Genomic DNA, 21,176 nt, shown 5'->3' with positions numbered 1-21,176 from the left:
AAAGAAAGCAAGTACTAATTTATATCTTCAGAATTGGCATATATAAGCATTTCTTCAAAAGAAAGAAGTCATTGGCTTTCATTTAAGTGACTTCTGTTAACTTTTTCTAAATTTCAAAAAGCTCTAATTAAGCATGTGATAGTCTCCCAAACTTTGCAGAGACACAGATAAAAATCCATGTGCTTTCGTAGAGACACGTGATTTGACACATAGAGAAAAGATATGGGTTAGTTATCATTTTGTCACATTTTCCTTAATCAGCAAAAAAATCTTTGATTTTTTGAACACTTTTCCCTTAATTCATTCTATTTTGCTTCATAAAATGAATGTGCAAAAAGAACATGAAACTACACTAAAAAAAACTGCCTAGTTGGACACCACCAGAAAAATTAAAAAATTAAATTAATAAAAATAAGAAGCAGATGATTTCAGTGAATCGTTTCAAATAATCCTCAGGCAGCTTTTCATTTAGCATATAATGCTTTAATGGTACAGATATTTGATTGAAATATTTCAAAATGCTGCTTCTAGTAATTATCAGTTGGTTCTAAGACCTGCCTATTGATGGTTTCATGACACTCTCTTTCATCTTTATTTGAGAATTCCTTAAGAATTCTGTAACAATGTATTTTGGTTGAAACCAACCCTATTTTTTTATTATTCATATTTTTTAATTTTTGGTTTTTGGGCCACACCCGGTGATGCTCAGGGGTTACTCCTGGCTATGCAATCAGAAATAGCTCCTGGCTATTGGACTATATGGGGACGCTGGGGGATCAAACTGCGAACCATCCTAGGTCAGTGCATGCAAGGCAAATGCCCTACCACTTGCACCACCGCTCCGGCTCCCAACTCTATTTTTTATATGCTTATCAGTTTAGTGGAATCTCTTTTTATCAGAATGGAGGCCTTGCATTGACTCAGAAGTTGTTTACCAATTTAGTTTTACACCATGTTTATTATTAGAAAATCTAGCATAGCAGTCCTATGTGCAAACATACAATGACATATTAACCACTCAACCCAGTGGTCCCAATAGAGCTGTTCAAACTCATTTTTCTTTGTAACAACTGTGAAGTTTTGTCAAGTTCATTCCTTCACTGTTCTTCTTCCTTCTCCTTAACCTTCCTAGAAAAACTTAGTTGAACTTCCATTCTCTTTTACATGCCAGATCTATATTTTTTATATATTTTTATATATTTATATAAAATATATATAATATATATATTTATATATTATATATATTTTATATATATTTTATATATTTTTTATATATTCTCTAGGGATCCTCTGAATTTCTTTTGTCTTCGTTGTTAACATTCATTTTCTATCTATTATTTACTATTAACAAATTATTATATGTATTTTACTGATTTTCTTAGCTAACTTTTTTTAATTTTTATACACCATGAATTATGCATCATCGTATCTCCACATTGTCATTCACATTAGCAAACACTTAAATTGTAATTTCATGGATCATTAACATTTGTACAGAATATACTTGAAGTATTCAAAGAAATGAAGAATAAAAACTGATCATTTGTAGATAACTGTTTAACAGATTATGAAGATGTTACTATTGTGGATTAGAAGTCACTCCAAGAAGATTTATATTTTATATTTAATATTTTTATTTAATATATTTAATATATATATTTATATTTCAAATGCCTTGGTAGTTTAGATTCATATTCTATCTGTCTGTCTGTCTACCTATGGACCTATTTACTTACATATCTCTCTCCAATATTATATATACATTTTGATAAAGGAATAATTACTTTTTTTAAAAATTATTTATTTATTTTGCTTACAAACATGTTTGTAATTGGGTTTCAGCCATAAAAAGTAATTTCTTTAAGTATAAAGATCAGTCGCTAATAGTTTTTCATTCTTTTATTACAAAACTAATAGCATTCTCTTTCTCTTTCCACTTAATTCTAATTTTAAATTGCTTAGAGATAAATAATAATGATATTTAATAAAATAGATATTATACCCTGTGTAAATTTATTCATCAAATTCATAAGCTTTTAATGAGAGTAAAAAGTAGTCTAAATCCCACAAATGAGCAATCATTCTACATTCTTCTCTTTCTGACTCATTTCACTCAACATAATACTCTCCATATCCATCATGTATAAGAAAATTTCATGACTTCAGTTTTCCTAACAGCTTCATAATATTTCATTCCATGAGCCATAGTTTCTTTATCCACTCATTTCTTCTCAGGCACTTAGGTTGTTTCCAGATTCTAGCTATTGTAAATAGAGATACAAATTATATATGAGTACAGATGCCTTTTCTACATTGTGATTTTGGGTGTCTCACCATGATTTAATTTTAAAACTTATATGTAAGAGGTGGTGCAAGCCATAAGACTTCTGCCTTTCCCACGCTAGCCTAGGACGGACCACAGTTTGATCCCCTAGCATCCAATATGGTCCCCCAAGCCAAGAGCGATTTCTGAGCACATAGCCATGAGTAACCCCTGAGCATTACTGGGTGTGGCCCAAAAACAAACAAAAAATTATATGTAAGAAGAAAGAATGGTCTAAATCCTAAATTATGGACATCACATTTTTCCTTAGATGTTACAAAGTAAGTAAAATTTTTTGATCATTTAGTTACTTATTTACCATTAGAATACACTACATTTTGGCCTTTCCTATTTGTCTACCAAATTTTTTCTTTTCTATCTACAAAGGAAATGGTTGCTGAATCCATCAATATTCTTTTGAACTCATACATAAAAGTAAATGTAAACAAATGTACACACACATATACACACAGACTGCTCTTTTTATAGAAGAAATTACTTCCACTCATCATATGATAATGATGACAAGAAGTTTCTAGTCAAATGAATAGACATATTACTATCATTTAGAAGAAATTTCAAGTTCCTCAAGAAAGCAGTCTGGTCTAGAATGAGGGACATATTTCTAAGCCACATTGGGTGGCTATATTTCAAAAAAAATCATAATAGAACAAAAAATGCTCAAGGTTATTACCCATGCTATTTTCTGTTTGATGACCTTGTCCCATTGGATGTGAGATTGGGTCGAAGTACTCAGTCCAGGAACCATCCTCTGGGTTCTGTGTTGTCAATATTTGATTTGAATGGTTGTTCTGGTCTGAGGCTGTTGTGAACATGCCTTTCAAGCAATTGTCAAAGTGTTAGTTCACATTTGATAAGGAATATGCTGATTTACAGTTCTTAATGTCTAGACAATTTAACCATTTTTCTGTGGAGGGCCAGAAAGTTGCTTAAGTGCTGAATGCTTTAGCAGATATGAACATGCTCATCTTCTTATCAATCAGAACATAAACTGGAGTATACAAATGTATCAATGACTTCTCCAGTGGATAAAGGATGAATTTATAGACACTAAGTATAGATAAGAGAGAAGTAGCTCTTGACCCATGTCATGTTGCCATCATTCCCTAAAGCAGGAAGTGTAAAAGTCCAAGCATATAGTCATTCCAAGACAACCACATTCCAGTGAGATGCATTTTAGGTTGGTAATGATTTAGAGAATGAATATCAGATAACAACTTCCCAAGAGATAAGTAGAGAAGTAAAGACCATTCACCTCAAAAGCATAAATGGAATCTATTAGAAGCATTGCCTTCTAGGAGATTTATGAGATAGATATAAGAATGTTAAATATGTTTCTCACTTCATTCTGAGCTAATGGACAAGTATATGAAGTAAAGATTAGGATACACCACCTTAGCAGCATCTACATTAAAGAACCAATCACCGAAGCAATTGCTTTGCCAGAAATGTAACGCACTAGAAGGACATTATGCATCATATTCAATATTGTCAATTAAAAAATGAAAATATTTCTCTGATACCAAATCAGATCATAAATTTTTTTCTACTTCAATGCACAATGCACTAAAGTGCTTCTTTTAGGCAAACAAGAGAACATGCACAGAAGCTCGCAGAGAGTGAATTTATACATCATTACTTAGAGATAAAGACAAGAACTTGAGTCCAGTTTCCACAACCCCACAATTCAAGAATAAAGAAAGTACCATTTTGCAGTAAGAGTAAAGACACAGAATATTGTGTATTCCAGAAAAAAACACCAAACAGACATGACAAAAGGGTCAAATGACTTCATACAGGTATCATTTACTCAAAATGTCTGGCTCCATTTCTTCTAATGAAACATTTTCTAACAATCCCAGTATTTTATAGAAGTATACTGTAAAGCTTGGACCCACATCATAGAGTAGATTTCTTTATATTATAAAAGAGATTACTTTAGAAGATTAAAGTCATAATACAATACATGAGATGCCCCAACCTAAAACTGAAAATGACATTTTCAAAGGCAGAGTCCCTGGCCCTCATTTATGTGGTTTTGGTGATTTGACATGCATAGTGATTTGTCATTGCATCTATGTTGACTACATGTAAACTATGGAGGAAACATAATATTTCATAACAATTTTAAGTCTTTTTGTTCAGTGTCCTCAAAATTCAACATTTTGCTAAAGGGGAAGTTTCCACACAAGTTTACTTATAAAACCATTCATTACCAGTTATCCCTGCTGTCGAGTGAGAGTCTTCTGGCATTTGGGGATAGTCCCCAGGCCATCCATTCCCAAATTGCTCTTTGTATGTAGTTGTTTCTTCTGTTGCACTACTAGGGGTTTCCTGGGCTGTGAGAAGAATGTCAATTGTGAGCTACAATCATTCAACTTCTACATTAATAAGTTTTTCCATTTTAAGGGTATAAACACATAGAACAGAAGGCAATAAAGGAAAACAACAAGTTAACTGAAATTCTAAAAAAAGATATTAAAATCAAATGGTCAATCATTTTACCTTTAATATGGAAAACTGGCTCCTAAAGAATATTATTATTGGGTATGAGGAGGTACAATGGCGGTGTCCAGGGATTACTTCTGGCTCTGTGCTCAGGAATTACTCTTAGCAGTACTCTGGGGACTATATGGGATGACAGGGACCCAACCTGAGTCTGCCACATGCAAGACAAATGTCCTACACACTGTACTCTAGCTCCAGCCTCTCCCAAAGAAGCTCTGATTCTCTAAATTATTCCTCAGCTGGGATTAGAGCACAACCTATGAATTCTCAGTATTATTATATTTGTTTAGAGTTATAGGCCTGAGTATTCTGAGAGAACTGTTTGTCAAAACTCTGCATCAGTAATTTGGAGCAGATAAATACTTAACAATTGACTATAAGATGAAAGTCATAGACTTCCCAAATGTCTTATGTTCATGGTACGAAATGCAGTATCAGTGGATTTGCCCAGCAAAAGAGAGGTTGAACTTATTGAAATCCTACTCCACCAAGAGCAGTAATGCTACTCCATTAAAAACATATATTTTTGTGGTATTAAAAATGACAAAATCATTTTTTAAGAAACTAATGTCCGTGGAAAAAACTATTCCAATCAGTATTTGACACAATGTAAACAACTTCAGTGTGCGAGACCTAATATTCACACCATTTTAAAAGGACAACATGGAAGAAATATAAATTATCAGGATGACTTAGGAAAAGGGTCATAAAGGCACTAACATTTCCATCATTTCAACTAATAGAAAATGTTTAGTTTAACAAGTAAACAAACTTTTATCTTGACACTTTTTGCTACTTGTATATTGGCTATATTTTATTTTAGAAAATTGATATATACAATTGATAATAACAGGTATTTAAAAAAAAACAAATTTCTTATCTTAGTTTTTTGCTTACATTGACCAACAATACTTGCTATTCAGAGAAGAGGAGATGAAGCCAAAATCTTAAGCATTATTATACATTGGCTAAATTACTATTTCCTGACCAATAATGAAGGTACAAAACAGTCCCTACTGTTTTCAACATAAAGCATACAGTCTAAAGGAGTTTAGAATTTTCATGTGATATTTTAATATGGCTTCTTTTTTGTGAATTGTGACATTCTTTGGACAAAGTTCAGAAGTTACCAATCTGAACCTTCTTCTGTTTGGTAAATAATGATTATCAAATTACTGCCTCTGCTGCTACTTTTTCTCTGCTAAGTTTTATTATGTTCAGGTTTTCAACTACCCTCATTTCTTACACTCTCAGCCACCACTGGTGGTAGACTCAAAAATTATAGATCTCTTAAGTAGCTTTCTGCCTTTTATGTACAAACTATCATATAACTTTTTAAGATATACTCAAATATTTGAGTTAGGATTCAAAGAATATTAGTACAAAATCTTATTCTGAGGAGACTTATCTTTTTTTTTCATCTACCTAAAAGCTCTTTTTAACCCAATCCATAATTCTCATGTTATATTAAATCTATTGAGGAAATTGGGGCTGGAGTGGTGGTGCTAGAGGTAAGGCGTCAGCCTTGCAAGCACTAGCCTAGGATGGACTGCGGTTCGATTCCTCAATGTCCCATATGGTCCCTCAAGCCAGGGGCGATTTCTGAGCGCATAGTCAGGAGTAACCCCTGAGCATCACTAGGTGTGGCCCAAAACAAAACAAAACAAAACAAAATCTATTGGGGAAATAATGACATATAGGTTCACTGGATGTATTCAGTGCAAGGCTCAGGACTTAATAATTTATGTCCTAACTGATGCTGAGGCATTAATTTAGCCATGGGTTCTCAATCCCTATGATTTCTGTATGTTTCTTCTGTTTTTTTTCCTTCTGAAGTAATTATAGCTATAAGAATTATGACTGAGCCATAGTATTAAAAATGCCACAACAAGGAGTTGGGAGAAAATGCTACAATATGTTATCCTAAATTAAAAACTTCCTTTATTCCAAATGCAATGGTTTCTAAGAGACAGATAAAATAAGAATATATACATAATCCTCTCAGTTCAGTAAAAATAACTGTGACTGTTTTATAGAAAACCTGGGATACTGGCATGTAAGTAGGAATAATAGCATCAGTTTTCCCAAGTCATTCTGGATACAAAATATAAAAAGTTACATAATCCAAATACAGCCCATTATAGCTACTAACTTTAGTCCAAAGACTATAAGGGATGCCTTCTTGCAGTGTAGTTAAAAAAAAAGATAGATTTATCTTCATAAAAATAAAGATTCCAAAGATTATTGCATTTGTCAAGTTTTTTTTCAAGTTCTTGCTACTAAGCCCCAAAAAAATGCTCTTCATCATATATTTCCATAAACACACATTATTACTCAATGGAATGCCTGGAGATTATTGACAGAAAAATCTGAAGTAATCTTTTAAAACACTTTAACTTTTCAAAAGTACTTTAAAACCTTTAAAGCTTTTGACCTTTTGGGAAACTAGACAAATTAGTATTTTTCCTCAAATTTCTAAAAATTATGTACAATTTGACCATCATTTCATGCTTTGGAGATAAAGGAAATTATTATGTAAAAATAGATGTGATCATTGTCAAAAGTCTTTAGAATGTCTTCACTAACTCATCTATACAAGAACTTCTGATATCATCCTTCTTACTTGTGCTTGTGGAATAGTGGGTCTCCTCTTCATCATGAGGTTTATGGTGAATGAGTGGTGGATGTATTTCCTGTGTCTTGTTTTCTCCAGAAGTCTTGGTATCTGAACTTCTGCTCACATCTGTCATGATGATGATTTTTTAGACTGTGACTTTTATCAATCAATCTTTGATGGTTCTGTTCATCCATTAAAGTACATGATATTTAAGGTACTAAATTCCTAAATAGTACTTCTGAGCTTCAGCTGCAATGCTTTTTTAAAAATAATTTGTTTATTTAAACACCATTATTATGAAACATAAATGTTCATAGTTGGGTTTCAGTTACAGAATATACACTACCAATGTCAACCCCAATATTTCTGAATGACTTCACTAATCTGTCCTAAAAGAAAAACCATTATCAAGGAATTTCTTAACTATAACTTGTTATTCCAATATAATCACTTTTCAATAGCAACACCATAAACCATTTAAACATATTTGTTCTTATATTGATGCAAAATAACATATCTTATGTCAGGATTGTCTGATTGATAAATGAACTCCTGAGCCATAAAAGCCCACCAGGAGTTCTGATGAGATATTAGGTAAATTTCCTTCTTTGTTGTGATGACTGGCCTTTGCAGCAATAAAAATCTTTGAGGTAAAAACTTTTTCTATAGTCATAGTCTATTACCATTCATCCTTGTAGTTGTCTGAGGTAATTCTTCTGAATTTGAATGACTTGGGTTCCATTGTATCCAATCTGGGTTCTGATTTGGGTCGTTAAAAAGCATTGTTGTGGTTGAAACTGTGATAATGATGATTGAAGTAATTAGGAAAATGTTATTTCTTGAGCCTTCAACACCAGATTTTACATTTTGTCCTTAGTCTATATAGTGAATATCAGGTTTTATAGATGGATGAGAGGAAATGGAATGAAAGCAAAGTATCTTCACTTGCATCAGCTGTTATGTCTCAGAATATTTGGAGCCAAAACATAAAATCTTCTGGAGAAAGCAGTTGAAGTACTTGCAACAGTAAGAACAGCTTTGAAAACACCAGCCCTCCACCATTTATAACCAAAGATGTCAGAGTTCTGCCTCTTCATGCAGACTGTAAAGACCTACGCATTCAAAAGACCAATGTCCTTAGATCATTGATCAAAATGTGCTATATCTTCAGATGGAAGAGGAAGACACCCAAAAGTTACACCATATCATGACATATCACTTTATGTCATTAGTGGTTTTAGTGGAAAAGAAATAACTTGAGTTATCAGAGCTTTTTATTAAATTATAAGAAGAATACCTACAACAGCCATATTATTTAGCTTGACATTTCTAAGATTAAGAAAGTACCTATGTTATTTTTTACCCCATACAAAGCTTTATCACAAGCATTTGATCCATAGCCAATAAAAGAAAATTCCAATACATTTAGTAGAATAACAGCATAGATAACCAACCACCATTATTGAAGCTCATTGGAAATAAAAAGTGATACATCCACCAGTACACTAATGTTGTCAGTCGGTATAATAGGGATAGAACAGTAGATGCATCTGACAGAAAGATCAAGGCAAAACCAGAATCGACTTATTTTGCGAGAAGACTATAAGTTCATCCAAATTCACTCAATCTTGACTTTGATATCAAAATAATGCAAAATTCTTTTGAGAAATTTTTACTAGCAGCTTTATTTCACAAGTGAAGAAAATGAAGTCTAGAATCATGAACCATATTCTCATGGTAAGAAAGAAAAAAAAACAGTTATCAATGTCCTATAGAAGAAAATGAGTATCCAACTGAATTTCATACACAGTATCCAAGAATGAAAGTTGGAGAATATATCAGAGATGAAAAACATCAACATCAGTTTTCCCCCAGAATTTGGAGTTTGACCAATTCGGAATCGGATTATTTCCTGATTGATCAATTTAATTTGCCAGTCAAGAAAACTTAGGTTCTCAAATATTAAAAAAAAAAACTTTTTTTTAGATAGAGTGTGATAATGCAGATCTAATGATTTGAGATACTGGTTTTCTTAATGAAATTATTAAAGATAAATTCCATAATCTATACACTGATCTCTGAAAGGGGGTGTCCAGACTAACTAGTAGACTATTTAAAAATAAGAAAATTAAAGCATCTGGCTTATCTTTAGTGTTTGTTGTTTAATGCCAAAAACTCCTTCAAAGCCTAAACTACATTTTGTATCCCTTACTTTTCTAGGTCTGTCCATCTGGAGATGACTTAAGGTTCTAAAAGACCAAAAGGGCTTCAGTAGCCTGAAAGATCTTGTGTGGTAGCATAAAGACACATCTCCTTTACGGAAAAGTTGAACTTCAGTGAAGTTACTTTCAAGATTCTTTTCTAGGTTCAATGCAGATATACATCTGAAATTCAGACATCTGGCAAAATATTAGTTCGATCTTTGATTTAATTTTATGTCATACCTGGCAGTGCTCGGGGAATTACTCCTAGCTCAACAGTCAGGAATTACTCTTGGTGATGCTCCACTAAGGTCAGATATGGGCTGGAGATTGAATATGGGTCAGTCGTGTGCAAGACAAGAGTCTTACCCACTGTACCCACTGCTCCAGTCCTGTCTTTGTACTTTAAGGTATTTTACAAGTCAATTCCAATTTTTGTTCTTCTGAAACTTTTATAACTTTTCATAAAATCAGATGCTCTTTTACAGTGAACTCACTGTTTGCTTATAGTTGCTGACTCTCCTTTGTCCTGCTCTTCAATATCTTTCTGCTCTGTGGATGCCCTATTTGCCTATTAAAACTCTGGATTTGTTTCTTTAAATTCAAATAGCTATTATCTAACACAGTTCTTGAATTCTAGTTTCTGCCATATAACTTTTTGTAGGGCTTTTCTGAGCCTCTCTCAGCCTTCAATTTAGAATTTATACCTTTCATTAATATCCTTCTAATCATCTTTTTGAAAACATAGGCTACAATAAGCCATAATGTCCATGAAGGCAAGAACTCTTTTCTTTTTAATTTTATTTTATTTTAATGTTGTGTTTCCTAAAAATAACACAGTAGGAATGCAGTGAGTATTTTAAAACAATAATTTGGAATAATCACTGACAAGTTTTAAAAATTAACAGGGAATCCATAATTGAAGGGCATACAAAAAAGTAGAAAAGCAGGAACATGAGGAATTTTAAAGATATCTTTCTCATTTCTCCTCCAAATTATTTTGATTTACATTAAACAAATCTATTTTTCTTTAATAATCTCATCAAAATAATGCTGAAATATGATCATACATTCACACTCATTTTATATTACCTATCATTTAGCATAATTACTACTGGGTAGCAGATCAACTGATAAATTTTGTGTAAATGGTTCTCATGTAATTGATTATTATTCTTACTGGTACTGGTGACAAAATCTTCATCATCATCAATGCCTGATCCGGAATAACTGGGGTGTTTATCTTTTTCATCTTCATTTTCTTCAGTTGGGTCCCAGCCTGCTAGGGTAATATTTGAATTCACACCTGTTGCATTAGTGACTGAGTAGGATGCTATGCAACTCATTTAACAAAGGAAGAGAGTCGGGCACAGATTGTAGAATAGAATTCCCTAATTCATATGAAAGTGAAAAATTTGACTAAAAGTTAAATGCTACAAATTATTATATCCTGAAATCAGTATACAAACCTAAATATGTTCTATATATATATATTAGTAAATAGAGCTAAACACAATGAAGTTATAAAGAATAAACACAGACATAAGTTTATCAGAAGAGTAAAACAAGGCCAATGAACACTTCCAAGATTTCAGGTCCATTTGTTATTAACTTAACCATATGCCTCTAATGGAAGGATAATACTATAAGATTTTGCACGTGTCTATTTGCTCTGTCAGGACACCTTAAGAAATACCTTGAAACTAAACCACTGTCAGTATTGTCTGTAGTTCCAGAATTGCATTCACAATTTTCTAATTTGTTTTTTAATCCTCTTTAATATCAAATTGTATTAGTTCTGAGTGTAAATAAAAGCTACATGTTAGTTTTCAGCAATATTTAGCATATAGAAAAAAATATGAAGCAACCCTAAGTGCTAACTAAAATGTACTGTGGCCAAGACTTCCACTAAATTTTTTTTTTACTTTTTTTTTTACTTTTTACTTTTGAATGTTATAGGAGAGAGAAATGTCTTTTACTAGTTCTCAACAGTTATAGTAAAATATTCCTCTACTGCTAAATGTTTTCCTGCATTTTAATAAGATTCATGCTATTGTTTAAAATAGCCATTTGTCTTTTTCATTAGATATGACTAGTATCTTAGATATTAGATACTACTAGTATCCACCACAAATTGGTGGTGGGTAATGCTCATGGGAAAAGGATGGTGTACATTATAAGACTGAAACTCAGTCATGAAGAACTTTGTAATCACAGTATTTAAATAAAAAATATCAAAAAAATCTATTGGAAAACATTGTTTTTTCTGAATAAGAAAGCTTAAACAAGAAAGTTCTTAAACACTGCATATAAATTATTTTTGAATTTTGAAACACTAATAATATAAAAAGAGGGATTAAATTTTGAGCTGTGCTTGCAAAAGGTTTTGACCTCTGGTAAGAATTTCAGTGAGATGAATATTCTCCTAAATTGGATTTAAAAAGTAATCATTTCTACAATACAATAAGCTTCTTCATAAAGTATTATGTTCTCCACTATCAGAAAGATTACATAGTTAACAAAATTGTTTATGAGATAAAATGATTAAACTTGTTGATTGAGATCATTTAAAATCCTCTTCAAGTCTGAGATCTTACTCTAAAACTTAGCTCTTCGGAGTCCTAGCTCTTGATCTCTTAACAATTTATCTTGGCAATCCAATCTCATTATCTGAGAACTTAAGATATATTTCTTCCGGCAATCCCAAGCACAGGAAATAGTGAATATAAAGTAGAAGATTGAAAAGGTGTCATTCTGTTTTTCTCCATTTAGAATCCATATTCTCTAGAAACTTTGCCATGGTCACTTTTTATATCGATGATATATTTTTAAGGCAAAACAGAACATTTTTGTCTATTTTTTAAAATTAAAGAAAAATGGAAAGGAAACAATCCAAGGACCTTACTAATAAGACCAGAAGTGGACCGGAAAGATAGTTGAATGGGCTGGATACCATGTATTGCATGCGGGACTGTCAGATTCAATGTCTAGTACTGTTTGATCCCCAGAGCACTGCTGGAAGTGATACTCAAGAACAAGAAGTAGTCCTCAAGAACTATTGCACAGGACCCCAAAACCAAACCAAAAACCTGAAGACCAAACCAAAACCAAAAGGCCTGAAGCAAGAACCTTAACTTGAAGACTTTTAAAGAGTTCCATTTCTGCAACCATTACAGTTTTAATGGAAGAATATGAAAGCAGAAAAAATGAAAAAGGTTCAAGAAAAGATATCAGAAGCATCATTGAATTCTCAAATATATGTACATAATTTATTTTTCAGCTCTTCAGAAACCACTTCCTCCCCCCCCCAAAAGGATAAAGTAACGTCAAGTATTTTTTCTTAGAAGAAAAACTCTTCCTTCACAATAATGTTCAAATCTTGCAAAGATCTACAGGTAATATTTGTTTTATCCTTTACTTTTTTTTCACTCATTCACTCATTTACCGTCCAGTATTTCAGCATTATCTTAATCACTATAATAAGCAAACAGCTTTACAACAATCTTTGTCAAAATCACTCATTTAATATATTGTAATCTAAGCAAATAAAAATAACCATTTCTTACTCTTCTCCTCCAGAAAGATTCCAAATTATTTTTAAATTTGCTCATGTTTTTCTATGATTAAAAGTTTGTGAAATTATATATGTTTGCTATTTCCCATTGTTACAGTCTTTGAATCTTTACCCAACAAAACCTCTTAAATCAAAATACAAGGGTTGATAAAAAGAGTAAAAAAATTAGTAACTTTTAGGGGCATAGAATATGACATAAAACAGCAAGTCACATCCTCTGACCCTATACCACTGAGGTTTTAGATATTGAGTAAAATGGCCCATAGTTTTCATCTTAAATAAGTACTTCTTTCTACTATTATTTACTGTGACAATTACATTATCAGAAGTAGACTTTCTGGTATATCTAGTAGTATAACATGTTTCTATTATTTCTAGTAAACCTATTTCTAGAAGACACGTTATGAATAATTCTTTGAAAGATTAAAGTTCTAGCTAAAAAAAAAAAATCCTGATTCTATGTTCATGTTGCCAAAAGCAAAACAAGTGGGATTCCAAGGAGGTCTTCAGATCCACAGATCTTTCTAATAAGTAAAATGTTAGAACACCCTTGTCGTAACTAAAGTTGTTGAAGGAGCATTAGACCCAAAAATAAAACAAAACAAAAAAAAAAAGAAATTTTGGCGTGACAACAAATGCCCCTTTCCTTAATGCTCAAAGACTGAAAGACTCAAAAACTCAAATGCTTAAAGACCTGACATTCAGGACAACAGCATGTTGAAAATGTAGAAGTTTATCTGCTGTTGCTGTGTTGTCTGACCCTGAGTCTTAGACAGTAAATTAACAAACCAGGAAAACATTCCATTAATTTGTTCCTAAGATGCTGTATGAATGTTTGAGTGCACAGTTAAAGTAATGTCTAATTGTAAAAATATAATTTTGTTAAATGTTTCTATAAAATTTCCGGGGAAGACCCTACTGCTGCTCTGACATCGATTTACTCAAAAGAGTCTTCCCTTAACACTGAGAAGATTTAAACAACAACGACTTGCGTACTGGACAGGGCTTTCTGCATTGCTCATTAATTGTGAGATGAAATTAGACACCGCTCTGCACCATCCTGACTTCAATGTGGAATGTACAGATTCCAGGACCTTTAATGCAGAGGCATGAGATCAACAACAGAGACTGTGAAAAATATAACTGTATGGGCACTGCAGACAATGACCGGGATTGGACAAACTGGTTTGCCTGGAGCCTAGAAATGGTCTTCTGTCAGGAAAATTCAGGGGTAGGGTCTCCTTGTACTTAGGCCAAAGTTTTTCCTTTCCATGACCCCCATACTTTGGTGGGCCCATGCAAATGATAACTGCCACACTAACATTGTTTTTACAGTGCTCCTTTGACTCCAAACCTTAAAAAAGTTGATGGTCACTATCACTAACAGGTATAAATAGCACAAACCTGAGAACAATAATCCATGTTAATTTATAAGCATTGTGTCCTTGTGGTGTCTTATAAATAATGCACTGCATGCAGTACTGAATAGTTGCATCATGCTGATATATTTAATTTTGTGTGTATCCTGTAATTATGTTATAATGTTTACAGAGAACTTACTGTAAAGAACAAGATATACCTTTGATGTACTATGCTAAGCATTGAATGTGTTTGAGATTAGAATGGTAATACTTCCTTATTAAAAAAAGAAATAAATGTTTGTATAAAATTTTTACTCCAATATATATCAATTTCATCATAGAATGAAAACTAGAAGTGAAAAGGAGAGTTAGGTTTTATCTCTCTGATCTCCTAAACTCATAGGGAATAGAAATGCAAATGCATATGGATGTCAAATTAAAAGTTACTCACTCTTCCCATTGTACCCCTAAACACAGACTCAGAGTAAAACCCAGCAGCAACTTAACAACCTATGATGCAAAGTTATAAGAGTTTATATTTATTTGTTTGGGTGACCCAACTATGAACTATAAAAGTTCTCAAGATAGCATTTCATAATGTTGCTTCAACTAATTCATTTTTACAGTCATTTATCTCATATTTCTAATCTATCCCTTTACTAAAGCGGTTCGAAGTTCTCCTCACACACATTAACCATTTCACGCTTATGTTTGAGCAAGAACTTGCAAACCATGTGTTCAAGTGTTAAAATCAGAGGAAGTTTTCTCAAGTATCTATAAATCATTTTCAGACACTTTTAGTTCTAATTATGAATGTTCCAGAAAAACAAACTTCTCAATTTGGAGGAGTTCTGGATTCTATTCAAATTAGAGAAAGGATAACCAAGAATATTTTACAATCTAAACTGTCTCATTTGACTCAAATTGGAACTGTGCCCAGAATATTTCCCTGTAGAAGAATGAAAAAGATCATTAGGATTAACATCCGATTTTGGAAAAGAATTTTGAGTTACATATTTTTTGGAAATGACATAACATATGGCTTTTAGTCTAAAAATTTGTTATAAACCTGTGTGTTCTAAAATTTTTATATTAATTCAGGTGTGTCTTAAATTCCTTAAACAAGCTAAGTATACGTTCTTTCACTAAAGCAGCTAAATGCAATAACTCTAGGCTAAAAACATTGACTTTATATTATATATATAAATATATAAATATATATATTATATATATGCTCAGAAGAGAGTAGAGGATAGTGTCAATTTGGTCATCAATGACCTCAATAAAGTTGATCAAACCTCAAGAGCAAATCTAAAAAAGATCCCATTCTCAACTTTTAAATTTTGTTAAAGGTGAGAAGTACTATATTATTATATATAAAATATAACATTATCTATATTATAATCCATCCAGAAGAGACCAAAAGGGAGTCACTCTACAAGGAAAACATAGAAATGGGCATTATTTTTCTTCTTGAAAGGAATGAGATTTGGGGAAAATACCGATGCTACTAACTTGCCTGCAGAGTTTCCAACTTCCCCACCCAAGTAAGTCATGCCAGACAAAAAGAAATTATTTGTTTAACACCCAGATGACAAGGAAATAGAGTGTTCCTGGACAGTAATCTGCTTCCTGAATTAGTTTTGGTTTTTGGGTTCCAAAGAATTCCAGATCACCATTAAAAAGAGGCTGATGACACCCATCCTGAAACACTCTTCCAAAAATAATATTTTATATTAAAAATTCTGTTGCCGGTCAAAACCTACTCTGATGAACATTCTTAAAAGCTATTGCTACTGCCACCCACTATGGACTCTCAAGGGAAGAAAGGATGGGACAAGTCAAAGCCTTGTGTTCTCAAGTACACACCCAGCCCTCCTCTTGACCTTTGCCCTCCTGCTTGCTTTAGATTTGTTCTTTCCCACTAAATCTAAATTCTCAGTTCAACATTCCTGAGCCTTTGGGAGCCTCCTCACTGGGCTAAGAAATATCATTTATTCTAGAACTTTTTCTAGCATACTGTGCACTTCTTTCAAGTTTCCAACCGATTATTTTGATACCCTTCTTGCATGAATAAATCTTTCAAAGCCTACAGTACGTGAATGGTTTCATATTCTTGAACTGAAACTGGTAGACAAATGAGGTTCTCTCACTCTAACTTTTTAAAATAAAGCTAGTTTGGATCAGAAAATTCCAGGGAAATGCAATGTGTTTCTAAATCCTGTTCCTGAATCTCCTGTTCTTGATTTCTGAGCACTAAAGAGACAATAACTACAGCAACATTTGACACAGACATGATCTCAAATATAGGTTGAATGAATTTTTTTCTTTATCCTTACTTCTCTTCAATATTACTTTCTAATGGTACTCAACAGTGGGTCCTAAGCATTAGAACTGACCTTATACATAGTAATCCATCAATATATGTTTGTTGACTTAGGTTGAAATGTATTGACCTTAAAGATGATATATGATGACACAAAATACCCTGATTACTATTTATACATATATACAGACATATATAATATATGTAAAAATATCTTGAATAACTTAAAAGTAACTTGGTAACTTAAATGCTAACTTCAACTAATAATTCTTGCAGATATATTTTGTCAGTAATAAATAAATATAAAATAAATATATTTTCAACTTTGGTGGAAAATAGTTTTATATATATTGGATCTACTGCCTGCTGAGATCATACACTGTGCTTGTACACATGACAAATCACATTGAGTTTCTTGGGAATAAATGTTTTCTTTCAAAAGGCAGAAAAACTAAGAGAAAACGAATAAGTAGCAACATTACCTACTTGGACTATCCCTAAGACCACTAACAATTGAGGTCATACAAATCATCTGGGAAAGCAGAGAAGTTTGTTTAATTTTGGGCCCCACACCTGACTGTGCTCTGGGATCACTCCTGGTGGTGGTCAGAATGGGAGAATATATGCAATGCTGGTGAGTGAACCCAGGGCCAGTTGCATGCAAGGAAAGTAACCTTTCCTATCTCTCCACTCTTAGCAGAACCATTTGAAGATAGATTCTGTTTGAAATATTTTATGAACTGTGTAAGGAATGACTGGAACTTTAATCCTATCTGTCTCACACACTTAGCAAATTACTAAGGGAAATTTGAAATGTTATTGATCCCTAACTCCATTAAATTAATGTTCTGGAGACCTCCCTGGTTTCTGTGTGATGAGGGATAAAAAAGGACTAATTTTACACATTCAAAATTTAGTTACTCTCTGCCATACACTTTGGAAACCAGAGCCACAGCCAGAAAAAGAGAAAACTCAAACCATATAAGGAAATCCACTTAAGGAGTCACTGTGTTATTTGAGTGTGAATAATCCCCCATAGAAAGAATACATCAAGTCAGTAACCTGTCTTAAAACATACCACAGGTTAGTTACAAAGAGGAGAATTACACAAGAGAAAAAAGGGAGATGGAAATATTTTCGCATTAAAGTGCAATACCAGAGGGAAACCACCCATGAAATCTAATGCAGTGTTTACATATTTACAGTTTTTTTTTATCAGTCATGAATTTCCCACATATATTGACAAGTATTAAAAGTCTTCCCTACAGGCTAAAATATAAAACTCCTAAGAAGATTTAATTTGATCAAATAACTCTTTCAGCTATATGTCCTTAGAATAAAAACAATGAGCTGTTTTAGTAAACAATGGTTGATGATGACTACTGAGTGTAACAGAGTCAATAATGTGTATATAATTCAAATTAAAACATAAAAACACAAAGCTAAGCATAAAGGGGGCAGGTGGAACTGTACATATCTATTAGGTCTCCAGCTTTAAGAAAACAGTGTCATTTATTGGTAGATAAGGCAAGAAGAAAATTGTAAAGATGAAAATAATTTCTCTTTCAGATTTGGATTATCACCTTATCCCTGGGAAAAGGGAACAAGGAGACAACTTTCAATATCGCATTTCTTATCTAAAAGTAAAAAATTGTAGAAATAAATGCATATCAAGTACTACAATAGCCCACCTCCCTAGGTGATATTACCATTTTCTAAAGATATGACCATCAACATCAACGTCGGAAAGATCACAGATGTCTTTGCCAAAGAACAGCTATTGGGAGGTACGGTGTTCCATTCTCCTTACCATGAGTAGGGGTGTTCTTTGGGCTGTTAGACACCCAGGACTTGTCTTCATCTTGAGTTGGGTGGATAGTTGGCAGGTTGGTGTGCAGTATGTAATCTCCTGAAGTGCTTCTTTCACTGGAGGAGCCACTGCTTATGTCCTCATCAGGAGCATTGCTAGGGTTGATGTCATTAGGGTTAGTTCTGTATTCTCCTTTCTGTACATAGCGAGTGCCATCACGATTCACAATAGCTGGGGGAGAAAGAAGGAACTTTCAGAACTAGATAGTTGACATTTTCTGCATATAGAAAAGACTAGATTATCATACAAGACTGTTGTCTCCTGAACTTGCCAGGAGTTATTTCTGACTGTGGAACCAGGAACAACCCCTGAATATTGCTGAGTGTGTTCCCCACCCCAACCCCACCCCAACCCAAAAGTAAAACAACACTTAACTATCGGTCTAATAGTAAATAGTTAAGAAAGTTGGGGCCGGAGAGATAGCATGGAGGTAAGGCATTTGCCTTTCATGCAGAAGATCATTGGTTTGAATCCCAGCATCCCATATGGACCCCCGAGCTTGCCAGGAGCGATTTCTGAGCGTGGGGCCAGGAGTAACCCCTGAGTGCTGCCGAGTGTGACACAAAAATCAAAAAAGAGAAAGAAAGAGAGAAAGAAAGAAAGAGAGAAAGAAAGAAAGAAAGAAAGAAAGAAAGAAAGAAAGAAAGAAAGAAAGAAAGAAAGAAAGAAAGAAAGAAAGAAAGAAAGAAAGAAAGAAAGAAAGAAAGAAAGAAAGAAAGAAAGAAGAAAGAAAGAAAGAAAGAAAGAAAGAAAGAAAGAAAGAAAGAAAGAAAGAAAGAAAGAAAGAAAGAAAGAAAGAAAGAAAGAAAGAAAGAAAGAAAGAAAGAAAGAAAGAAAGAAAGAAAGAAAGAAAGAAAGAAAGAAAGAAAGAAAGAAAGAAAGAAAAGAAAACTGAGGCTCATAAAGAATAAGACATTCCTCTAAGATCACTCTGGTATGAAGATTCTAGGAGTTAAAACCTAGCTGAGTGAAACAGTACAGCTCACACTGCTGGCCTCTTTTTTTAGGTAAGACACAAGCCAAGGATGAATCTGTACATATGTAAAAATAGTAGTGGTGGTGACGTTGTTGGATTTGTGTGGTCCAAGAATAATCTCATATTTCTGCCAACCACCATTCCTCAGCACATTGAGGAATGTGGATGGCAAGAGACAAAATCAGGCCTCCTCAATATTCTGATATTTCTCAAAGAAATGAAGCTCAGATATAACAGTTAATACATATTAGCAAATAATTATCAACAAATAAAACTTTAGTAGATTAGCATATTTTAAAATTGGAGTTATTCCGTTTCATAGAGTATTGGGTGCCTGCTTTTGATGACAAACAAGGTAATTTTAGATACAAATTCCATAATGATACTAAACATAGGAGGTTTATGCTCTTCAATACCTCAGTTAAATCTAACAGAAAGTTAGAGGGATGCTGGAAAGTTGGAGAGTCTATAGTATATTAGCTCTTATTTGTGTTTAATTATAAGAAAAAAAAAACATAACAGACTTAGACCTTTCAATAGCAAGAATTTAAATTAAAATTTGAAAATTAAGTAAGTGGTATTATTGTATATAGATATAGATATGCCAAAAATAAAGAAGGGGTGTGATTTTCATATAATTTAAGTTTGAGGAAAACTGCATTGAGTAAACCAGAGTGCAATTTCAAGCTATCACCGGAAAAGGGAAAGATACACTGACTCATAGTTGATAGCTGCTTCTAGCTATAAGGAGGTGAATATGCAGTCATAAAACATAGAAAATGCTACTGTTCTCTTTATACAAAATAGGGAAACTCAGAGTTAAAAAGGATACATACTTATGGAAACGTTTCCTTCAAAGGCATTGGCCATGCTTGTGATTAATGAGCAGTCTTCACCGGCCGGAGCTATGGGCAGAAAAGAGGGGGAAAAGGCATGAGAAGTTTAAAAAAATATGATCGACTTCTTTTCCTATTTCTATGACTTAGAATGAAGTTGTATTAATAATTGTCCTACAAGCAGTATCAAGTAAACCACTAAAAGCATTATTAACAGATACATTGCTTCATGTAGTCATTTTAAGTATATATTCAACCTATATACCGCATTACATATTATGAAAGGAAAAATGGACAAACGTGTTCCTATCTCTGTTTTTAAGGAATTCACACCATTTTCTCCAGTTTAAAAAATTTCTAGATTACCTCATTTGAAAAACCAAGGTATCCTATCTATATTTTCTATTTTGGAATGCCACAAAAAGTTGGCCTGACCTGTGAGATATTTCTGTTGTTCCTATGTTACAAGGGTCCAGAAGCAGGCCATGGGGTAGAGTGTCTGACTGTTAGGAATGAAAAAACACAGGCAACAGTAGTGCACTTTTCAGGTGTTAGATTATAAT

The 21,176-nt window shown here is 33.1% G+C and overlaps 1 protein-coding gene across 1 annotated transcript in view; it reads right to left on the bottom strand.

The window, feature by feature from the left end:
- The window catches only part of CD44 (CD44 molecule (Indian blood group)), an 88,669-nt gene that overhangs the window by 20,924 nt on the left and 46,569 nt on the right, over positions 1-21,176 (bottom strand). The window contains exons 4-10 of the mRNA XM_049779639.1: positions 20,614-20,682; positions 18,742-18,972; positions 10,851-10,976; positions 8,153-8,266; positions 7,476-7,595; positions 4,561-4,683; positions 3,018-3,146 (exon numbers count right to left, since the gene is read on the bottom strand). Coding sequence (XP_049635596.1) covers positions 3,018-3,146; positions 4,561-4,683; positions 7,476-7,595; positions 8,153-8,266; positions 10,851-10,976; positions 18,742-18,972; positions 20,614-20,682 — 912 coding nt within the window. The remainder of the gene's footprint in view (positions 1-3,017; positions 3,147-4,560; positions 4,684-7,475; positions 7,596-8,152; positions 8,267-10,850; positions 10,977-18,741; positions 18,973-20,613; positions 20,683-21,176) is intronic.

This window comes from Suncus etruscus, chromosome 9, assembly GCF_024139225.1.
Source record: "Suncus etruscus isolate mSunEtr1 chromosome 9, mSunEtr1.pri.cur, whole genome shotgun sequence".
NCBI classification, from domain to species: domain Eukaryota; kingdom Metazoa; phylum Chordata; class Mammalia; order Eulipotyphla; family Soricidae; genus Suncus; species Suncus etruscus.
This window is presented reverse-complemented; position numbering and strand designations above follow the sequence as displayed.